Raw genomic sequence first — 24,680 nt, 5'->3', positions numbered from 1 at the left:
TCCTGTTTTCAAACAGTAGCAGGTCCTGTTTTTGGTCATTTGGTAAAGAGAGGTCCTCCTGAAACTACCGTCCATTACATGTGATTAAGCTCATAGTGTTGAAGGCTGGCTTTTTATAACGGAGAGGCCTGGGAAGAGGTGCATTTTGGGTACCTTTGACTTGAAAGGCTGTGATAAATTGGATCTGTGAGGTTGTTGCTTTATCTTTAAAGCATGGTCATTACTCTGCTCGGGGCTTGTTATGGTACTTTTGTGTCCCTTGCTCAACAGAATACTCTCTCTTTTTTTTCTGCTCCATTTCAACATGATTATTGGTCCCCCATCTCTCTCTCTCTCTCTCTCTCTCTCTCTCTCTCTCTCTCTCTCTCCGTCTCACTCTGTTTGTTTTTCCCTCAGAAATATGCCATATTTTTTTCTCCCTTCATGCTGATTTATGCGCTCGCAGTCCCAGCAGAGTCGACAGCAGTGCAGGGTGGATGATGCGTAATTAATTCTTAATTGGAACACTTGTTTATCTTTGTTGTTTGAAGATTCTGAAGAGGCTCTGGAATAACCAATGGGCCTGGCGCATTCAGGATGGGCGGAGTTCAGAGCTTGGCTGTTTAGATGGATCCCTCCTTAATTTGCATTGTTTTATGTGGAAGGCAAAAAAGAGAGAGTGACAAAAACAGTGAAGTTTAAATGTAATAAAATGCAGCAAACTGTTTCAATAAAGAATACACCATAACTGCACAATCAATCCCTGAGTTTAGCAAACACTATAGTTATTGTGTTTATGAGTTGGCCTTAATGATGGAATATTTCAGCTTGCTTTCTTCAGGGTTTTCATGGAAATAAATAGTTTTCGCTCTGTTAATAACCTTTAGATGCTTTGTGCTGTGTACCACACCTGAAGTTTAAACTTAAAATACGTTGCGGTTGACTGATTGTGATTATGAAATGGTGCGTTCCCTGCTTCTGCATGTGATTATACAGTAGGCTAAAGTAATGTCTCTTTTTTTTATAGGCCACCAAGCAGCGATTTTTTTAATTTGTAAGGTGTACACCGTGATCCTTGCATCATAATTCATCCCCAGCTTCAAGAACGGCAATATCATCAAATATTTCCAGCGCGGAAATGCATAATTATTAAATAATAAAGTGTTCATTATGTTTTTCTCAGTCTCAGCCTTCAGTGGTGTTTTTGCATTCCCCTCCTGAAGGCTCGAGTGTCAGTTGCTCATGCAAATCGGATGGAACTGAAATGTTCTCCTCGGTCAGATTCGCTGGCGACACATCTGATTCATTCCCTCTCCTGGCAGGAGCCCCCTGCAACGATCTTCCCGTGACTCCGCCACTTTGAAGCGAAGAGGTCGTTCGCGTCAAAGGGCTAGATTACGCGAGCGACGGCACCGTGGTGTTACCAGTACATCTTCCCCGACCACTGCCGCCCTCTTATCTCCGGCGCGTTAATGTCGCCACACAGAGGCATGGGGCTCTCCACAAAACAAACCTGCCTGGATACATAAACATCCACTCTCTTTGCCTTTGCTGGCACTTCAAAAATGCTGTACACGCCAACCTTACAACCGAAACAACAGTGGGGTTGCAATCAAGGCCCAATTAATCATGTCATATGTCAAGCAGGGCCAAACAGCAACCGGGTCATCAGGAGATTGGAGCTGGGGGGGCCCTTCTGAAGTCCATTTCCATATGGAGCCAGCACTCCAATCAGTCAAGCGCTTATTAAGCTCCATCACTGTTATAAATAGAGCTGCAGGCAACCTGCGCCAAACCCTTGGTTTAGCGCTAAGGGGCTAAGTCGAGTGTGTGTGTCTGTGTGTTTCTGTGAAAACAATGAAACTGGGACAGGATGTGTGGTCGTACTTCAGGGAGGCAATAGCAGTGGCTGAAACAGTAAAACAAGCTGGTGGTAAGGTGCTGGGTGTACAGTATTGACTTTATACTTTCAGAGGTGTTTTGTAGAGGGACATAAAATGAAGTCTGAGTATGCAGTTGGAAATTAGAATTGGTGATGCCATGAGTTTAGTTTAAGTAAGTAAATAATAGAAAGGAAGAGAGACACTGAAACGAAGAAAGAAATGGAATGAAATAAAGAAAGATGAGAAGGAAGGATGAAAGGATGATGGTGAGGAAGAGTGGAAGAAGGAATGAGGGATAGTGAGGAAAGACGAGGAGAAATGTACCCAGCGGAGCTGCTGGCAGGAGAGCAGAGTAGTGAGGAGAGAAAAAGGCTGTTTCAGACAAAATTAGGCAAGTTCTTAAAGTCAATTTGACAGACATGTAAAATGGAAAGCCCGGTGGAATTCCAACAGAAGCCTGCTTTAATAGGCCCAGTGGGCGGCGGAGGCACCGCTCTCTAATGCAATTAGAGGCTTTGGAAATCGAAAGAATGATCCTCCTGTGGATGTTCAGATGGGCCATTAGGTTTCCTATCTACAAAATGTCTTCATCCTTTATCTCCATTCTCCTTTTCTCTTCAGAATTTCCCCTTCTTCTCCTCTCCCTCTCCATCTCTCCTTCCCTTTCCCTCCCTCTCTCTCTCTCTCTCTCTCCCACTTTGCGGCTGCCAGCTATTCTTATTCTCGCTCTCTCTCTCTTCCTCATTAGCCAAGAAGAGCCGATGCGAAGCAGAGCAGCTCTTGTTGTAGGCTACAGCATATGTATCATGGGCGTAAGCAAGGGGCTGCCGCGTGTTGTTTTAATAATGTGGCATGATGAATGGCCGTTTCCCCCGTGGGTCACTCCGTAATAGCGGATTGGACGCTCGTCGGCGAGAGAATCACGCAATCAAATGCGCCGCTCCGTGTGTAAATCGAGGGGGCCTCACATGCTCCTGTCGCTGGGGTAACGGAAGAGCTCTGGTGGGGTGCCTCGAGTGAGATTCCCCGCACACAACGAGACAGATCCCCCTCTGACAAAATGGATTGCCTCAGGTGTGCTTACAGGACACACTTGGCTTTGTTGTTCATGGGTTACATGTCATAATCAATCATACCTCTGTGGTGTACGTCGCAATCACGGCACACTCTTTAAAATGTAACGCCTTTTTACTTCTGAAGATTTAAGGTGATAGCCCAGCGGATACCAGGAAATAGTCATTTCAGTGTTCATTTACCTAATTACATCTGAGTTTATAGACTGTAACTATGTTAATAGCTGGAAGTACCCCAGAATGCTGCAGTGCAATGGTAAAATATGGGTGAAAGTGTTTCGATAAATAGAAGTATAATGCATTGATGCAGTGTTTTTTCCCCTCTGTCTTTAATGGTGTTATAATCAGCCATCTGCACACAATTATCATCGACTTCTCTGCTTTTAAAGGGTGTTATTGAGTTTGTCTCGAGAGAGGGAGAGAGCCAATGCACTGACCTCTTCCGCGTGTTTGTGTTGATTTTATAGACTCTGTCACTTTCAATTTAAATGGGGGGAAATTGGGTTAGCGGGATGGTAATTGGCATACCCATTTGCAAGCTTACAAATAGCCGTCAGCCGCGCATCTGTCTATAGGCAAGTCATTTTGAAGACGGGGAGGTGAGAAGTCGAGACTTTGGAGTTGTAGGTGTAATTAAAACTCATCATCTTGGAGCGGGGGGGGTGTTTGAGGGTGTGTGGGCGTGCAGCTCTAAAGCCTGTCAGCAGTCCTAGTAGCCACCAACCACCCACCCACACCCCCTCTCCTCTAACTGGTGGTCACTACTCTAACTGGCGGTCACTACATCCCCCCAGGGCGCTTCATTAGTACTTAGTACTAATGACTATCAGTGCCCTCTGTGACCAGGCTGGGGCCCCTCAGGTCAGGGATGCCACCGGATCATGGGTCAGCTGGAAGGGGGCAGCTTAGGGCTGCTTACTGTTTGGGCCTTTAGCATGACCGGACCTGCTGTGTGACCATGGCCTGTTTAGGAGGAACGAGGAGGCAGGAATGCATAGAGAAAATAGTGTTGCTCCTAATAGACGAGCTGTAATTAAGATTGTCACCCAGCTAATTGTCAATTAGTTCTGTGCCATCGGTCTCAGACGGAGTGGGGTTTTTATCTGTTTCGGGCAGACTTCCCAGACGCCTTCCTGCTCCCCCACCCAAATATTTCACCACTTTCTCTACCTCTGACAACTTGCCCTGTGGATCTTTTTCTGTGCCTTTTGACTTCAAAGCAAGTTAGATTGCTTCATAATTTGCTTGGGTGAAATGGAATTGTGAGCAGCATATATGTGGGTGTGTGTGTGTGTGTCTGTGTGTGTGTCTGTGTGTGTGTCTGTGTGTCTATGTGCACGTTGTGTCTGTTAGTGTGTTTATGTGTGTGTGTGTGCCTGTGTGCACATTGTGTCTGTCAGTGTGTATGTGTGTGTGTCTGTGTGTGTCTGTGTGTGTATATGTGTGTCTATGCTTTGTTTGCGATTCTGCAGGGGAGATTTTCAGTAAACAGTTTAGGAATGTTCAATGTTCTCTGGGCCGTAGACAGAGACGAGGTCCTGAAAGGATGTCATCAGGGGTGCATTTGTCATTTCACACAGCCAAGCGGGGTTCCAATTTCATTCATTTGAATCCGGCGCATGTGATCTGCCTTTTTTAAACACCAGCATGTGTTCCCACCCCCACCCCCACCACTGCCACCATTGCAACCCCCCTCCTCGCTCAATTGTCAGAGTTCACTTATTTTCATCTAAACAAGGACTCGCCTGCCGTTTGTGGAACAAATAAGCGATGCATTAAGGCAGTTAAATCTAAATTTGTCTCCTGTGTGGTGCACAGAGCGGCGCGGAGCAAGCTGGGGGCAGGCGCGCTGGATGCACTTGGTGTGTTTAATGGGTCCACAGTAAATCGCTGCTAAGTGCCTTTACCAATTTGCCCCTCACAGCTCAGGAGAGTAAAACAAGGGAGACAGAAGATGCATGGCTAGAACGGAGGGGTGGGAAAAAAGGAGCACCCGAGAGGAGGATCAGAGCTGGAAGGGTGGAAAGATAGAGGAGAGAGAGAGAGAGGGACAGAGAGAGAGAGAGAGAGAGAGGAGGGAGAGGGACAAAGAGAGAACGAGAGAGAGAGAACGTGTGAGAACGAACGAGAGAGAGAGGGACAGAGAGAGAATGAGAGAGAGAATGGTAGAGAGGGACAGAGAGAGAGAGAAGGAGGGAGAGGGAGAGAGAGAAGGAGAGAGAGGGACAGATAGAGTGAGAGAGAGAGAAAGAAGGAAGGAGAGGGACAGAGACACAGAGCAAGAGAGGGCAGAAAAATGGTGGAAAAGATCAATTATTTTTCAAATTGCTGTGGAGGGCTTGGGGAAGGGAAGGGGCATCGGAGAGAGAAGGAGAAAGAAGGTGCTCGGTGGCAGGCTCTGTTGTGCACTTAACATGGGTGGGTGTGTGCCAAACAGCTACACACTTGTTAGGGAGATGAAAAAAAAAGGCAAACTCTTAGGCGGCCTGAAATATTGATGGCGAGAATGTCCCCGCGGTGGTCCTGCGTTAAAATTTAAAAAGACATTCCCCACGCAAAAGAGAGGGAAAAAAAGGAGCGCAGTCCACGCTACGATGTCGCCCGGCCACACGAAAACAAGTTCGAGACCGCTCCGGCGATAGGCTGAGACATCACTAACGCAGTCATAACACAATGGTTCCTAATTGGATATTTGGACAGTGATAGAAAGAGCGTGAACTAAGCCAATAATAGACTGCTTACAAGAGGGAAAGGCAGTGCAGAGGTGTAATCAGTCACCCCTGTGTGATACAGATTCAGCTCTACCAGCAGGCCGGAACTGTACCCACACACATTTATGTGCCCTCTTTGGGTTTTTTCACCAAACGAGCATTAGCGATTAGAACGCTTGAGCCTTGTTTGTTTTCTACTCCCCCTCCCCCCTCCAAAACATTTAATCGTTTTGATTTTGTCCTCTTGAGCTTGTTAAAACAATGTTTTACCATCTATCACCATCAGAAGACTGTCACAATAATAAGCCAAATGAACATGAGGCCGATTGAACAGGATTGGGCTTTTCTGAGGGGACCGTTCTCTTTTGTTCAGTCACCTGATTGCTTCTTGCAAGTTTTGGCGTTAATGAGAAATAATTGCCTCTTCAAGCCGCCTAGAACACAATAGCATGCTATGAGAGATAATAATAATAATAATAGCAGTTGGAAAGCAGTGTGATGAATGCTTCCCTGGCAACGGGGTGGTTTTGATTATTTCACGTTAAATGAATTACTATTGAGCAAAGCAATGTCATTTGGTTTAAGTGACATTTATTGACTGTCATTGTTTGAATGTCTCTGAGCCATCTCTCAGTGCTTTGTCAAGCAGTCGTCAATGGAAACACTTGGAATAGGAATTAAGTGTAACAGTGTTGACAGCAGAATCCCACAAGCCATAGAGAGAGAGAGAGAGAGAGAGAGAGAGAGAGAGATGCTTTGTGTGTCTGTGTGTGTGTGTGTGTGTGTGTGTGTGTGTGTGTGTGTGTGTGTGTGTGTGTGTGTGTGTGTGTGTGTGTGTACAAACATGATTTCTACATCCACATACAGTGTAAATCCTATGTCTGTGATACTACACATCCTGTATGTCTGTCCCCTTAGCAAGTTGTGTTTTCAGTCAGTGGCTGCGGTTGCCCACCCAGTGCACCAGCACGCCCCCTCCAACCCAATTAGCCAAAAGTAGCCAGCTGAATCGAAGTGTCTGTCACACGAGGGCACCGGCCTTATAGGCTTTCAAATCCAACCCCTCGTTAACCAATTAGCCTGGCATTTGATTAGCTTCAGTAGCCCGTGTTTTCCAGCATTTTCCATGCACAGCTTTCGACCAGACAGAAATAGTAGTCATTATTGGCCTGTAATAAAATGCATTTTTTGCACAGGAGCCCGAGCAAGCCCAAACGTACGCCGCAGTGCTTCTTGTTCCGTACACACAGACTCAGGCCATTACCTATTCCCTCGTCTACTATTTATGAATGAGTTTCGACTGCATGCATGCTCTCTCAGCACCTCTGTGGTAAATACTGTACATGTGTGCAGTCTGTCGTGCACCTCCTCTGTTTCCCTCCAGAGCTCGAGAAGTTGTGAGCGATTCTATTCAGATAGATCACTAATTTGGGCCCGAGGTCATGGTGATGCTTTATTGATCGCTTCGGGTCATTCGGCTGAGCCACAGGGACAGGTGAGTTGTTGTGTCGTGTTTGTCAGGACTTTTTTGGAAGTCCTGGAGTGTTATTGTATTTCTGTTTTAGTGCTGTGGTAATGCCGTAGTCCTTCTGACTGACTGAACTCACAACAGTCCAAGTCCAACTCAATCTCATGGCAGTGAAGTGAGATTTTTTTTACTACGTCTCCCATGGGTTTGATGTGACTGCTCTTCAAGTGGATTGAGCAAGAAATTGTGAACAGTTATGAATAAGGAAATCTTAGAGGACGGCCACACTGACAATACTTCAAGTTAGGCCGAAGGAGTGCTGAATACTAAAATATGATACTACTTTATTGTCAGTTTACACTGAGATCTCACCACATACACATACAAGACAGAATACATAAAACAATTCTATATCTTACAGCACATCACCTAATATCCCCTGGATTAAGAACGCATTGGTTCAACTGGTTTTGTTGGTTCAACTACAGAGTATATTGGTGTAAAAAATCATTTTTATGTCTGTTGTGTGTGAAAGAAAGGACTCTAAAACACCTGTTAGAGGCCAGAAGCTCACATACCAAAGGAAATCTATAATGGTAACGCAATTGTAAAATGAAATACTGTAGCTTCTCACAGGATTTGATTTCAGCACTGGCTTTACATTCTTTTAGTAGCTCTTGCCTGTACACATTTAGTCTAGTCTAGAAAACAGTCTTGAACATATATTATGCATGCTGCACAATTAATAGCTAAATTTCTGAGATACATTTTGACTAGTAGCTCTCATGCAGTGGAAGGAGAAATGGTTTCAGATAAGTGGATTACTGGCAGTTGGCAGACCACAAAAATATGATCAAGGGTCACAATTGATTTGGGCTCAGGAGCACTCACAGCCTCCAAATGGGCATAAGACACTGGCTAATAAGCCCAGCTGTGCTCGGAGCTCCTCACTCAATGGCCCTCTCGAACAGGCCTGGCATCCTAATGACATGCCAAATGCCAATTTATTTACGGAGCTGATTTAGGCCTTCCTTTTCAGGGCTGATGCTTGATGCCTTTTGTCAGCGTGTGTGCGGTGAAGAGTTCTAGCAGGAAGTCACAGCTTCTGGAGTGCCTCGTTTGCTCCGAGAGTTTGCTTGAGTTCAGCTCACGACAAGAAAATATCAGTTAGTCCAGCATGGCGACAGAGCCTTAATTTGGATGGTAATGGTGGCTGCTCCTCCTAATGGCGCACCTTGTGCCAGATGCGCTGAAGATTTACCAGAGTGTGACAACAGATAGCTGACAGAATTGTGAGTTTTGTTGTGTACCGCTTTGTTCACTTTCTCTCTCCCTGCTTGTGTGTGTGTGTGTGTGTGTGTGTGTGTGTGTGTGTGTGTGTGTGTGTGTTTGTGTGTGTGCGTGTGTGTGTTTGTGTGTGTGAGCTTGTGTCTTTGTGTACCAATTAAATAGCATGTCCTCCCTAAATAAATGTCATCGTCTACACTAAGAGAGTAAATTGGTTGGTGTAGGGTGTAAACAGGCGCTGGACCGTAGCGAGAGCGAGGACCGTTAGAGGAAATAAGATGCATGGAGGTAAGGGCTGGGGGGCTCAGGCAAGTCACAAAATTAAATCCCCAATTTCTCCAGACGGACCCGCAGCGATAGCCCACTCACGTGTTATCTGAGCTGTGAAAGTGGCTGACAACACGAGACGCATTATTATGTCTGCCAGGTTAGGTTATGTAACATAATGAACATGATTTGCTTTTTTGTTCCCCACACAGTGCCACATGAAACTTTCCCAGTAAGAGTTGCTTATTGTGTTGCTTATTACACAACTACCGGTAACTCAAAACATTCTTCTTTTTCTGAGTGGGTATTACATGTATGTTAATCACTACTCCTCTTTCAAAAGGATCCTGAAAGATATTAGATGTTATTATGCATTGTTATAAACCTTAGAAAATGTTAGAATATGTTTCCCATTCCAATTGTCTTAGTCAGAACCAGCTTTTGTGTAAAGAGTTGCAATATAAGTATTAAGTATAAGTATACGTATATATACTTTTTTGATCCCGTGAGGGAAATTTGGTCTCTGCATTTAACCCAATCGGTGAATTAGTGAAACACAAACAGCACACAGTGAGGTGAAGCACACACTAATCCCGGCGCAGTGAGCTGCCTGTGTGGCGCTCGGGGAGCAGTGAGGGGTTAGGTGCCTTGCTCAAGGGCACTTCAGCCGCGGCCCACTGGTCGGGGCTCGAACCGGCAACCCTCCGGTTACAAGTCCAGAGTGCTAACCAGTGGGCCACGGCTGCCCCCCCCCAAGATTATTAATATTAATGAACTATTAATTAAATGAATTAACTCATTCTGAATACGCTCTTTGCCCTATCTTTTCCATGGCCCCCGTTGACATGCATCCTCAATTTGCATGGTATCTTTATAACACTGTTTTCATAATGGTTTATCAGATAGGTCTTTCTCCGCACCCTCTTTCTGTTCCGGAGGCCTTTTCTGTTGTGGAGGCCTCGTCCAAGTCTCTGAGGCAGTCATGGTTTGAATAGTCACAGTAAACCCGCGTGCCTGCTAAATGCATTAGTTGCAGGCAGGTGACCAGTCAAACTGCGTTATCTGTATGCGGCGCCACAGACAAGGAGCTGCTGCTTTTGAAGATTGCACAATGCATGTCATATGGGAGAGCACATAGTAATTTGCTGGGACAAGCATGAAATATTTCCTCTCCTCCTTTTTCTCTTTGGAGACATCAAAAGGATTGTAAATTTCCTGAAACTGTGAAATATAGTTGCACAATTGATATGAAGAGATTTGCGGTAAAGTCCTGTGACTATCATTTATTGCAGCGTAGAGAAATGGTGTCTTTGACATATTAATCAGTGTGGTCAAATTATTTGATGTTGCGACAGATTAAAATGGACGCAGCACTATGAAGTCGAAGAGCTAACCCAAAATGTGAGCCTTTGAGTGTGTGTTGTGAATGCAAGGAAAGACTCCCTTTGCTCCAGTTCGGAAGGGTAGTAAGTACAGTATGTTTGTTGAACATGTACTGTAACTGCAACTGTGTACACATGTTTTAAGTAAATTATGCCTGTGGTCTGATGTATTTATATAGATGAGGCTTTGTTGATTTCATCAGATCAAAGATATTTTTCTTTCTAAGCCTTAGGTTAATCAATGCAGAGTACACATACAGAAATAGCCATGACAACACGTTTCCTATTCATGTCTACTTTTGCCTAAGGGCAAAATTACTGCTCTACTTCTCCTCTCATCCCTTACCACTACTACTTTAGATTTCATCCACTATCTTGTTCAGGGTTTACGTAAAGAGAATTGAGCTTCATTGACTACAGTATAAGAATGCCCAGCTTCAACTCTGGAAAGCCATTTAAAATCGTCAAAGCCTTAAAATGAAGTTAGTGTGTGTGTGTGTGTGTGTGTGTGTGTGTGTGTGTGTGTGTGTGTGTGTCATCACATTATATGTCTTCTTTAATTTACATACTGTACATGTTAATACGTTCACAGTAACTAGCACCTCATCGTCCGAATAAAAACAGCTACGATTTAATGGACTATACTCTAAATAAACTTTACTGTAAATCAACTTTGCAGAAGTTGTTAATGTACTGCAGTCTCACTGAAGCACACACACATACACTACTGAGCCTGACTGAGTAATCAACTAATCACATTGTTTGCATGTGGCAAAAATGGGAGGCAAGGCCTAATTGTTTGTTATTTCTCAGTTGGTGGCCCTTGGTAGAGCAGTGAGTCTGTCTTGATTAGAGCTGCTGCTACAGGGCTCAGCTAGCCGTAAGAGGAATCAAAGGGTTTGTTGTATATCTGCTTTTTCCCCACTACACTCCCTTAAGGACCGACAACACTGCTGCACACTCCAGTCTGTAGCTCCCTGTTCAAATCACCACTCTGGAGACGGAAACAGGGAGAGTCAGATATCAAGGCAGACAACAACGACGGTGGAGTGAGGCACTTGGGTGTCACGTCCATCTGTGGACATCACACTGCGGTCCCTGATGTCGAAAGGAACAAAAGATATCTATGGCTCTCCAGGAGAAAGTCTCCTGGAAATTATTTGTAGATATCAGGATGGAAGATGGATTCCTGTCTTTGCAGCTTCTCGCGATGTAATACATAGTTGTACTGAATAAAAGGCCTTAGCATGAATCTCAGTCATGCACGCCATGCCTAAGGAGCTTCAGCAAAGATACCTACAGTAGTATGATACAGTAGTAGATACAGTACAGTGTGTCTGTGTGTGTGGAAGTGAGATAAATGCCCATGCTTCAGGGAGGACTCAGAGTAGGCAAAGGAGCTTTTACAGTAGGCAAGAGTGAATCACAGCTCCCTCTCCTCTCCTCTCTTCTCTTCTCCTCTCATCGTCTGTGGTCAGTGGAAGCCTATTCTTTTGGTCCCTATCTTCTCCTGGCTTGCAGTCTGTGTGTGTGTGTGTGTGTGGCATGGCAGCGAGGTCGTCGGTGAGGCTCCTGCTGTAACACACTCACTCGTAATTGCCACGGATACGGCTGATGGGGCCGTCCAGGCTGACCCGCTCTCTCAGAGCAATTACCGGGCTTTTCATAAAGTTGAAATGTCATTCCGGCTTGGCGATTCCGAACGGCCACCAGTCCCTCCTGTGATCCAGCCTGGATAAAGCCGGAGGAGACTGTGTCACCTCCCCAGAGAGGGTTGGGGGCAGCGTCGGGGTGGGCTGTCGCACATTAAATATTTATACAGTAAATACCGAAATTAATATGCGCCTAAATAACTGCGGAAGGAGAGCTCATTGCTCATTCTGGAAAGGAGGGGGGCTCAGACTGTAATGAATAGCTAACGTCCTCACGTCAATGAGCGGGGGTCGTGATATTGATCCAGTAGCCTTTGTGTGCTTGTTATCATCTGCATAAATGCATAAATGCCACCCTTCAGATTATGCTCTTGCGCATTTTGAAGTGGCAAGTTTTTTTTTTTATTGTTTTGTTGTGTTCTGAGCCAAAATTATTCATGCATGCAAGATGTGTTTGAGATAATATAATACAGGCGTATACCCAGTATTTCTAAGAGATTGGATTGGAGAAGAGTTAACAGAGTGAAGGTACTAGTAAGTTTAGAGCTCTCTGACTTCAATGCTTTTGGACAACACTGTTGGATGACACAGATGAATGCTTCAGTTACAAATGCATTAAAGGGTTACTTTTCCATGACATGCGGGGGTCTTACTAAGGTTTATCCATATCTTCACATACTGTATGCATAAACCTTTATATAACCAACCAGCAGATGTATCCCCAGTGTACAGTGTAATTGTATAGGGCTTAGTGCTGCCATTTTACAGCTATTACCAAGTAAACCTCTGATGAGGGTAAATGCTCACTTTTTCTCTCTCTCTCTTCTCTCTCTCCCTCTATCCCTCTCTCTATCTCTCTCTCTCTCTCTATCCCTCTCTCTGTATATCTTTCTTTATGTTTCTCAGGACACAGAGATCCTGAACACTGCCATTCTGACTGGACAGCGCGTCTCCGTCCCAGTGAAGCTGGTGACCGTGGAGCAGGACGGCACCGTGAGGGAAGTGGACGGCATGGTGGGCTGTGCGTCCACCGATGAAGACGTGGTGAAGGTACCCCCCCCCCCCCCCAACTGCACTCACTGAAGCTTAAATCAACACCACACATTGATCTTTGTCTTCTCTCTCGGTTTTATCTCTCCCAGTGAAAATTCCCATCACATTTAATCTTGTTGCCTACAGTGTACCTCAAAGGGTATTACTGCTGTTGTTGTTGCAACGTGTAACCATAAAGCCTGAGACGTAGGCCTACTCTTTTGTAGCATGGATCCACTAGAACGTGCATATGTATGCATGTTGTAAAAATAGCCCTGACAGAAGCACAATGCCATGTCCTGGACTCTGCCCAAAAACAGAGGTTGGATCTTCCGACAGATTCAATATTGAAGCAATTTCCTGTTACAAGAAGGGAGGTGGCTCTTTAAATACAATCAATACAGCCGAGCAAGAAGCGTTTTCCCTACCAGCAGAAGAAGAGAAACTACAGCAACAAAGCGTGTTATTAGCGCTAACGTTTGCTTCTCAATTGCTGTCTTTGTCACCCAGGGCAAAGCACCAGAGTAGAATGTAGGATGTCTGTGTACCTCGGGTGGGAAATTGAACTGAAATTCTTTGTCAAGTTTGTCGCTTGAAAAGATGAAGCAAACAGAACTGTGTGTGACCTAACTGACAACTGTAAACAACCAACATGACAACTTACATTAGAAGCAAACAAATACCTTTGACAGATTTTCCCGGAGCCTTTAACAGGGTATAATTTTCTCTCTGAAAGTGACCCAAGGGAAACTGTTTAATTGTACCTACCGGTATTTATAACCACTTACCTTATAAAAGTTGTCAATATACTGTTATACAATATACAATATACTGTAGACAATACTGTTGTCAAAGGTAATATTTAGGTTTGCAAGTAAAGAGTTTTTTAAGATGTACTATTTTTCCCAGCACATTGCAATAAAGGCTAAAATGTGATGCAATTTTTTATTAAAAACATATGAAATGGGAATACTAAAATGCTGCACTATTCTGCAATGACAGCATTAGCAGTCTTAAGGATGGCTGACATGAGTTTGAATCAGCCTTCATAAATATTTATGTACACTTACATTTGTCCTTCGTGACAACTGATGTAAGTTATCACATGAAGAGAGCCCAGGACTAAAGCATTACTAAACCATAGCTAATGTCATGTCAGAACAATCACCTGGTACAGTCGAGGTGGGAGAGCATGCTGGAAGACTGCTCTGTGGATTACGCATGGAGGGAGTGGGGTGCGCGGAGGTTGCCGTGGTTTCCAGTGTTTCTTAATTGCGTTTTCATGGGCTGAAGGGTGGGCTCATGATGGCGCCTGGATAAAACAAATAAACTTGTCAGCAGTGGTCCTCGAGGCTTAGCATTCAAATCCTCTATTTAACGGCACGCCATTAAGCGCCCGGCGTGGAGGGGTTACGCGCGTAATTGGCTGTTGTGAAGATTCCCCCAGTAATGTCCGTCCTAATTGAATCTGACAAAGAGAAAGAGGGAGTGGTAGCTAGTGTCTGGGAGAGGAGGGGGCTCCGTGTGTGTGTATGTGTGTGTGTTTGTGTGTGTGTGTGTCTGTGAGTGTGTGTGTTTTGTGTAGAGATGTGGGGGGGTGGGTAGGGGGTTGTAGGGGTTGTTGGAAAGGCGGGTGCCAAGCATACAAAACAAAGAGGATTACAGATTGATCGTTTTCTTTTTTCCGATCCGACATTCATTTAATAAAGCGGATGCTTTGTTTGACACGTCTCAGCTGGTTGCATGATTGAAAGTGTCCTCTGAAAGAAAGCTGGGCTCTGTGGCTGTCTGTGTGTAGATCATCTGTGTGTGTTAGTGTGTGTGTGTGTGTGTACCTATCTTGCGGGAGGGGGCAGAGTTACAAGTATGAGATGCAAGCGAAGCAAACTACGTGGGGCTCGTGGGAGGGAGCAAGGCGCCCAAGACAGCCCTTCTGCTCCTAACCTGATCAAACTTTACCAGATTAGCATCAACTCTCTGGAAACCTGTGTGTGTGTGTGTGTGTGTGTGTGTGTGTGTGTGTGTGTGTGTGTGTGTGTGTGTGTTTGTGTACGCTCTCTGATGATAAAGTGAATGAATTGGTAAGTGGATTAGTGCAGCACACAGCAAATACCCACACCTCTCACTCCTGTGTGTGCCATCTAATAGACTTTAAGAGGGCTAACATGCAGCCGGCAGAAGCCTTTCCAATGCACATCATTCTCTCCTTTCAGACTCAGCCAGACAGGTTATCAGCCTACTAGGCTAAAAAGAGCAAAGAGAAAAGAACCCTTCCCTGTCTCATATTTCAGCTGTTTTAAAAGCCCCTTTGAAATGGTACCAGGCCATTTTGGAATTGTTTTTAAATTGATTTAACTGATTTTTTAAACCCCATTCATTGGCTTGTGGTGTGTCAGTTCACATCCAAAACAGTTCACTGTCAGTCCCTGTTAGGAATCACCTTAACCTAGAACAGTAAAATGCATAGTGTATCTTGATAGACATTTAGATGAGGCCTTTTCCTAATACAGCTCTGGCCTGAAATGCAAACTGACTTGGTCATCTGAGGAACATGACCAGAGTTTAGAGTAGTCTTTTTTTGTTGTTAGAGCAAAGCTAGAGACCCCAAGGCATCACTTTGTGTTAGCAACTAAAAACTAGAAAAACAAACCTTTTGCCATGTGTTTATCAATTTACTTGCTGACGGGCTTACTTTTATGTTCTCTTTTGTGTTACTGTTTTGTTTACCTTTATTCGTTTTGAATTAGGCTAATCTCTTCTTTCTATTTGTGCTGGCTTTTATTTCATTATTTACTATAAGTTCATTTTTGGTATATAATTTTTTTCTTGATGTATTTAAGCATTGTTTTGGTCTTCCCTGCTCTTTTAATGTGTCTGAGTCCATCTGTTAGCAGCATTGTAGAATGCTAAAGAACTTTGCAGTCAAATGCATACATTAAATGTACAAGCACATATTAGTTGATATTGGTATTATCTACTGTACCTACACCCCTCCAGAGGGAGTTCCCAAATCCCCACTCCCATACATTTGATATCAATTAAAGGTCCTAAATGTCCTCTGTAGAGAACAAAAGCAGTTAGTTCAGTAGTATGCATGATATGGGAGATAGTCAAGTGTACAAATAGAGGACAAAATTGGACTGCTGGTAGTCAGGAGGATATGCTTTATACAGATAAATCTCTAAGACTAGATAAGTCTGTCATTTACCTTTTTAAAAAGCTTTCAGCATTCAGCAACACAGTATGGAAGGATTTGTTGAAAGACACATTTAGATTTCGTAAATGACACCATTAACACTTGATGGAAGTTTCAGAAAAGAGCAGTATGATTTCATCTCCAGAGTGTGGAGTACACTGAAGGGCAGAGTGACCTTGAGCAACCCTAAGGAGTACAAGGTTGTCATACAAGGCTTCAGCCTGAGCTGTTGTAGCCCCCCACACTATAAACCCCCATAAACGTAACTGGCTCTCAGATCAATAACTAATTAGCCTGTAATTACTTTACAATGCTGACACATCCCCACCCAAAGAGCCTGTTGAAGAGGCTCGTAGTGGCTCTCACTAAAAAGGCTCCCTCGACACTGATCCGTTTCCATAATGGACACACCTCGCTCCGCTGAACTGTAACTCAGGCCCAGGGAGCTCTGCCGGTCAGGGGAGGGTCGTTTGCCAGCTTCCGAAAGATTTCTGGCCTGACCCTCCCTGGTCGCCTCTCTGTGGAAAGCGGCCATTCTCCGCCCCCCTCATCCACCCCCTGACAACTGGGTCCCCCCTCCTGAGGACCATTATGGCTCTTCTGCTGTGCATTAGCGTGCCATCAGTCGCACACAGTGGTACAGCCTGCCATTACTAGCCTACGCTAATGCTCTCTCTGTCCCTCATCCTATCCTCCACTGTCCCTCAGCACACATTTAGACCCATCGCTGGTGAGGAGTCTTTCACAGATGCACTGTGGACCAGGAGAGATAGCAGTAATAAATACATCAAAGAGCTTATCAGCATTTAAAGTGTGTTAGCCATCATATTCTATACAATGGTGATAATAAATAAGGTTGAAAGAAATCTGTCAGGAAAAGCTAATTATGTGCATTATGGTATCCATTCTACAAAGATTGGGGTCGAAAGGCATACAGTTTGCATATTAGTAAACTACAAAGCCCATCAAGCAGTATGACTGAATGAGGTTGAAGTTCTAAGGGAGGAAAGCCTCAGACTCCTTTTACTGTAAATAACAATACGACTGGGGCTTCTGGGTTTTTACAGAGGAATTATCTGGCTCCTTCTTTGTCTCGCACTTTAAGGAAATCTCCTTGCCGTGTGTGTGTGTGTGTGTGTGTGTGTGTGTGTGTGTGTGTGTGTGTGTGTGTGTGTGTGTGTTAGGCAATGGCATGATAGGATCCATATGGGGAAACAAACAATGAATCGAATGCAAAACACAAACAGCAGCTCTGGGGGGAGGGGGGGGGGGGGAGTGGGGCAGGCACCACACACACACACACACACACACACACACACACACAAGCTGCAGGTAAAGCGTCACCTGCTCCGTAATGACAACGGCTCCTGTTTGATATGCAGGAATCTGCCAGTGCCAGGCACCTTGTGTTTGCACACCAGCGTGTGCATCACCAATTACAGCTCTTTCAGAGCCATTTCCCCCCCAGCCCCCAGTGCTGCGAGTGTGGCAGAATTCAAATGTGCCCTGTCACACCAAAGAGGACATTTTCTGAAGGAGTCGTGCACCTGAACCACATTTTTTATCCCAGCAGTGCCTCCTGCACACAATAACAGCCACCTGTATTAAAACGTAGTTCATCTACAGGAACGCCACCTATTACCGCCTATGCAAACCAAGACGGCGGATTCCTAAAGAAACGCAAGCACCCACACTATAAGTGTATCTAAATTAGCTATGTACCAATGACATTTTACCGTGACTCAAAGAGCTGTAAACAGTGTTGTAAGGCTGCGTGTAGAAATCCGCTTGGAGCTCTAGTGGATTTTTTATTTGTGACGAGAATTCTCGGTCTAACCATTCATGTGCCGTGTGAAAGGGTAGAAATAGGCTCCCACTAGCCCTGCACTAAACTCAGAACGTGGTAAACAAAATAGGATATTTCAGGCAGTAAAAGCCCCGGTAAGAACCAAACCAGATTTAGTTCAAATCTACACACCTACTGTATGACTACTGAAAAATGTAAGGTTAATTTATCAAATGTTTTTTTGAAGTATTAAAAAACATTGTTGTTTTAGAACAGTGGTCCCCAAACTACGGCCCGCCACCTCATTTTGGGTGGCCCCCCCAAAACATGTCTCTGGTATATAGCATCTGGCCCGCACGGGAGTACAACATTGTCAAACTATAACCTCTGTAATTTCCCCCATTCATTCTCTATGGCGAGTCTAACAATACACATGTAATATTATTTTTGTCCACTGGTGGTTGTCTGCTCAAAGTATTCTAAAAGTGTATCAAGACACAGAGTTCACACATTTTGAATAAAATACACTTTTGGGACTCCCTGCTAATACTTTTGGGAATGCTAAAGTCTTTTTATTAGTATTATTTCATTTGAGCTGCATTTTACATGGTATGATGGCAATATAAACACAGCTAACAATGGTATTAAATTGCAGTAGCCTATTAGCCTGGCTAGCGCCACCACTTCTCAATGAGACGTGGTCTGGGAACCAAACGTTCATTTTCTCGTATTTGAAAAAAATGCCCAGATCCGTTTATTGGGTGCCACGGATGTCTATCAAATGTGTCTGTGCATAGCTCATCATCGTCTTGCTTTCCCCCCTGTTCTGTGATTGGTTCCCTATCTGAGGCAAAAATTAGGGCGGTAGTTTCCAGGCTGCCTTAGCAGCGTGAATCAAATCGCGCGCAAGGCAGCATGGGAACACCCAGGCTAGTAGCCTATGATTAAATGGAATGGAATATTCAACTAAGGTAGACTGTTGTTGTTCACAGCACAAAGCTATTTATGGTTACTGATATACTCTGAGTCTCTGGCCCTCTCTTAGAGCCAGGCATAGTGAGCTGGCCCTCGGAAGAAAAAGTTTGGGGACCACTGTTTTAGAATTTTCGAACGAAAGGGGCGGTAGTTGGTGCTTTTACGATATATATTACGTTTCATGTAGGGAGTCTTTACTGTTGGTACTGAGGTGAAATACCATAACAGATTGCATTTTTCATAAGGCTAGCATCAGTTAGCAACTAGAATAACTTGTGGAAGTGTGTAGCCTATAAATGTCAGACACTATACCTGTGCCCTACAAAAAATGGGCAATTTCTGATATGTTTCAGACATTGATGGTGTAGCAATTTCTCTCACCGGCTCACATTCTATTCTCGCTGTTCAGAAATCCATTATTGTATTATGACACATTGCTGCCAATTCTACCGTTTATCATCCATTTCCCAGCATAGGATCTCTGCAGCTCACTTTGGTGACACTGAAGTGCCATTACTGCTGTGTAGAGCAAGTCAAGGGAAAGTCCAAATGAAGCTGTAGTGTCTCAACTCTCTCCTTATGAGGGAACATTGTTTTCACTGCATCAAATACTCATCGGGGACACGGTCTGGAAAGGCTTATACCACTAATAATAATATACCCGGAGACACATTCAGGGCACACTTGACTTATATCCCTATGCAAATACTTATGTAAATGGCTGAATCTCTTTTTTTACCACTAAGTCCAGAGTCCTTTTTAACTCTCTTTTTCCCCTCTCTCTGTGTCCCTCTTTGTCCAAGCCTGTGTCTCCCACACGCCGTCTCCTATTTCATATTCCTTTAAAATGTGTGGAATTGACTCCTGTGTTATGTCTCTGATTTTATATCTCTTTCCCTCTCCTCTCTCACACTGTTACTGTGAGATAGTGTGAGTGAGCTAGTGGGCTGGCATGCGCTGTAAACTTCAAGGATTGTCTCTCTGTCTTCATCCTGTTTTTTTTGTCTGTATATCGTTTCAATATTGCTCTCCTCAGTCTCTCTCTTTACCCTCAATCTCTGCCATCAACACTGCATTGGAATGGGCCATTAGGGAGCAGTTTGGTTCCAGGTAAATGCGAGGTGGCGGGCAATATGATTATCCCTATGATTTTTCAGAAGAAATGCTATTAGACTAAACATATAAGAATGATAACGTGGGGAACCGCTAAAGTCGTCTGGCTTCATTGGGAGAGCCTGCCAGGCCAGCCTCGTAATGCGCACTAGGTGCACAGTGGATTGATGTGCTCTGCCCCCATAGGATATGATTGAGAGATGGAATCTCAAACGCGTAAAGAAAGTTTGCTGTCCCTGAAATCCCTTTCTCCGGTGCCAGGGGACCCAGCTGCCTCGGGCAATGTCACATTCAATGCTCCAAATTTAAATATTTGTCTTATCCTCCCGAGTGGGAGAGGCCGTTTAGATTCCAATTTAGTCCAACTCAGTGCGGTCAGATGGAGCGGCGGCGGCAGCAGCAGTGAGTTGTTTTTGGGGGGGGGGGGGGGGGGGTGACTGGGATTAAGGCGTGATTTATGGCATGAATGCATCAGCTACGTCCAGCAGGGGTCCCTCCGTACACAAACGCGTGGATGACAAAACACGGCAGCGTCGGGCGGCACCCAGTAACAGCCCCCGTTGGCTCGCACCGAGCTGCTGCTCGGGAAATAATGTGGGGAAATAACAAGGAAGATCCAGCCCCTTTTTTACTCTGAAAAGACCTCTCATTGCCTGCTTTTGCTTTTGAAAGGAGGTGCCCGCGCCGTTCCCCCAGCCATCCAGGAAATGAATTCACCTGCCCCTCTTGCCTACTTTCTCTGCTTTGAAGCCTTTTTTTTTTTTTGCCCTGCCTTGTCTTCCATTTTCTATCGCTTCCTCCTCTTTCACTCTCCTCTGGCCTGGCACAAAGCAAGTGCCAATTCTTCCGAGTAATTTGATGCCCGGGCCTATGAAATGATTGGTCTATCTCGGCTCCGGCAATGTTTTGCATTGTCAGCTGAATAATCCACCATTTGTCACAGTGTGGGAGAGCAAGCGCTGAAGTTTTTGGAGGTTTGCTGTGTGCGTGTACTGTATATGTGCATGTGTGTATTTGTGTAAATGTGTCTGTGTGTGTGTGTGTGTCTGTGCGTGTCTGTGCCTTTTTGTGTATCTGTGTCTTTGTGTGTGTGTGTGTGTGTGTGTGTGTGTGTGTGTGTGTGTGTGTGTGTGTGTGTGTGTGTGTGCACAAATACTTTGATTGCACAAACTGTGTTGTGGGATACTGAGAAGACAAACACGTCCTGATTGGTTGAGTGGTTGCTTTTTTTAACATATGACTAAATGTATTATACGGTTCTTCAGAATGCTGCAGAAAGTTCCATTAATATGAAAGGACCTTCCCAACGTTTGGAGGGTCCAATAATTCCGCATAATGACCGCTGCAAAGAATTAATGACCACTGCCAGTGGCAATGGATTTTGTACTTCTGATTCAACAAGTCTTTCATCAGTCCTTGAGTAGTCCATTCACTTATGACAATGGAGCTTCATTGAAAATGAAAGTCAGCAAGTAATACTTTGCCATGAAACATCTGGAACTTAAAAGTTGTATTTGTGTGGCAAACTATTTGTTTCGAAACGGTAACAAAATAATTTAAAAAGACACATGTGAAGGTTCTTTTCTTGGCAAGTAGCCATAGAATAAGCGTGATAATGTGTTGTCTACTGGTCATTATCTGAATATAAGTCCCTTCCGGACAAAGCAAGACCAAGTCCTGTTCACCCTGTTGGGACTTATGTAAGGGATAATGTACTGTATTGTCCGCCGGTAATTATCAGAAAATAAGTCCCGACAGGGAGAATTGTCTGATAATTACCGGCGGACAATACATTATCCCGCTTATTACACAGCTACTTGCCAAAACGAGAAAAGAAACCTAACACAATGGGTCTTTAAAAATGATTTTGCTACCGTTTCGTGTCATCCGCTGACAAAATAAATAGTTTGCCACACAGATAGAACTTGACAGTTTCAGGTGTTGCGTGGCAACGTCTTACTAGCTTACTTTCCCTTCAATGAAATTCCATTACAATAAGCGAACGGACATCTTGCGGAGGGATATGAAAGACGTTAATCAACCCGTTGCCATTGACAGCGGTGATTATATACTTTGCCGGTGATTATGTAAGGGATAACGGTCGCCGAGGTGTCCTGTTATACGGAATTAATGGACGAGGGCGAAGGGCAAAGAACTCCCCGGCGCGCAGCGGAGGTGGAGTTGCCTCCGGTGGAGTCCATTAATTCCATATAACTGGACACACCTCGAAGGCCGTTATCCCGCTTATCACCCGGTTGCCACTGTAAAGCAAAGGAAACACGTGGTTCCGTTTAAAAAGAAGCTCACTAGTTCAGCTTGTTGTACAATTTTCGTTGGCCCTATAACAGTGATAGCATGGACAGTTAGCTTGTTTACAGTTGATTCCATTGTTGCGAAGCCTGCCTCCAGGCTCAACTGTTGTCCTACTATCGTTGTTATAGTTACCATTCCTAAGCATTGATATGAAACAGCGATTAAACTTTTTTTTACCAGATCTACTTCATAGGTGTCCTGTTATTCAGAATTAAAAGCCACCCCGCCAGCCAATCAGAAAAGAGTATTTATTTTCTCCGGGTGATAAATAGATATAACATAGGTCCGAATGTTGGGAAGGCCCATTCATGTGAATGGAACTTTTTGTAGCACTCTCAAGAGCCGTGTAATAATGTCCATTATACAACAGTTCTATGGAACTATTTTTTTTTTTCTGATTGGCCGAGAGACGTTCCATGAGTTGGAATATCCCTGGACATTTCAACTCAGACTTTGCACAGCTAATAATAAATCACTCCGCGATTCAATGCGAAGATTTGACACAATGTTCTCATCCCAGCTCTCCACTATTTCAAGCAATGGGTCCCTACAGTATCTTTTACTGTCTATGGTTACTCCTTAGCAAACCATAACGAAACAGTGCTTCACCACATCTGTGGATTAAGCCACACAGTCAACTCAATGTAAGTAAGATAAACGAGGATGCTAATTGTTCTCAGCATTGCCAGCATTGTGTATAATATGATTGTCACTTGGAGGAGACTTGTAGATAACTAACGTTAGCATAGTTAGCTAACCGCTGCTAACCTGCTAGCATCGTCACGTCAGGCTGTGCACAGTAGTGTAACATTTATTCACCATAAATTAATAAAGTTGAGTGGTTCTGCAATGTAGACTATGTTTCCGTTTTTTTGCAGTACCATGTCCCTTACATGGCATGGCCCATCCTTGTAACATGCATGCAGCAAACCTAGATAAGAATGTGATTTCAGCCCGACTTTCAACATTTCTTTCAAGAAGACACGTAAACCACAAAGACCCGTAATGAGGGATCTGGAATGTTGGTTACCTAGCAACCAAGACGCTGTCTATTGAAAAGGGAACTATTTTTTGGTGCGTAAGAACTATGTCGAAATTAACATTTTTAAACAATAACGGGATTGTACGATTGACAATAACAGCCCTCACCCACCTGGAAAAAAGAGACTCATACGTGAGATTGCTGTTTATAGACTTCAGTTCTGCATTCAACACCATAATACCACAACAACTCATCTGCAAACTTGACAAACTGGGACTCAGTACCTACCTCTGCAACTGGCTACTGGACTTCCTCTGTCAGAGGCCTCAAGTAGTACGTGTTGGCAACAATACCTCAAGCAGCATCACACTGAGCACAGGGGCCCCCCAAGGCTGCGTGCTCAGTCCGCTGCTCTTCACCCTGCTGACGCATGACTGCACTGCAACCTACAGCAACAATCACATAGTGAAATTTGCTGACGACACAACTCTGGTGGGTCTCATCACCAAGGGCGACGAGACTCAATATAGGTTGGAGGTCGACCATCTGACCACATGGTGCAGGGACAACAACCTCCTGCTGAACGTCAGCAAGACCAAAGAGATTGTTGTTGACTTCCGGAGAGGTCACACCCAACACCTGCCACTGACCATCGATGGTGCTGTGGTGGAGAGAGCGAGCAGCACCAAATTACTGGGGGTGCACATCAGTGAAGACCTCTCCTGGACCACCAACACTACATCACTGGCGAAGAGAGCTCAGCGCCGCCTGTACTTCCTGCGGAAACTCAGGCGAGCAAGTGCTCCACCAGCCATCATGACCACATTCTACCGAGGCACCATTGAGAGCATCCTCTCCAGCTGTATCGCTGTGTGGGGCGGAAGCTGCACTGAATACAACAGGAAAGCCCTGCAGCGCATAGTGAACACAGCTGGAAGGATTATTGGTGCTTCACTCCCCTCCCTGAAGGACATTTACACCACCCACCTCACCCGCAAGGCGACCAAAATTGTGAGTGATGCAAGTCACCCCGCTCACAATCTGTTTGATCTACTGCCCTCTGGGAAGAGGTACAGAAGCCTGCGCTCCCGCACTACCAGACTCACCAACAGCTTCATACACCAAGCTGTAAGGATGCTGAACTCTCTCCCTCCTCTCCCCCCTCCACCCTCAGCTACATAACATCCTGGACATTGGACCCAAAATGGCCGCCTGCACTACTCCACTTGTACACTTTGCAACTTGTTGAAAACACCTGAAAACACAACACTTCTGCTGCTCTTACATAACTTGCACCACTATGCCACTTTCTTTCTTACTTAGATCAAACAGAACTACCCCAGCCTTTTATTGGCCTGACTTTGCACTAGTATTTTATTGACTGTCTATGCACAATTTCAACCAAATTTTGCTGCTCTTATTTTTTCATTATATGTGCCCTCTTATTTACTTATTTACTTACTTTTTTGTTTACTTGAATGTTATGTCTGTCTGTGGACTTAAATTGGCAAAATATGTCTTGTCTTCACCGTGGGATAGTGAGAAACGTAATTTCGATCTCTTTGTATGTCTGGAACATGT

At 44.5% G+C, this 24,680-nt stretch overlaps 1 protein-coding gene across 1 annotated transcript in view; it reads left to right on the top strand.

Annotated features, from left to right (window-relative positions):
- si:dkey-215k6.1 (transmembrane protein 132C) overlaps positions 1–24,680 on the top strand; it is a 184,063-nt gene that overhangs the window by 141,495 nt on the left and 17,888 nt on the right. Inside the window, exon 5 of the mRNA XM_042101983.1 lies at positions 12,609–12,752. Coding sequence (XP_041957917.1) covers positions 12,609–12,752 — 144 coding nt within the window. The remainder of the gene's footprint in view (positions 1–12,608; positions 12,753–24,680) is intronic.

The sequence above is a fragment of the Alosa sapidissima genome, chromosome 8, assembly GCF_018492685.1.
Source record: "Alosa sapidissima isolate fAloSap1 chromosome 8, fAloSap1.pri, whole genome shotgun sequence".
In the NCBI taxonomy this organism is placed as follows: Eukaryota; Metazoa; Chordata; class Actinopteri; order Clupeiformes; family Clupeidae; genus Alosa; species Alosa sapidissima.
The sequence above is the reverse complement of the archived record's forward strand: the minus strand, read 5'-3'. Positions and strand labels throughout refer to the sequence as shown.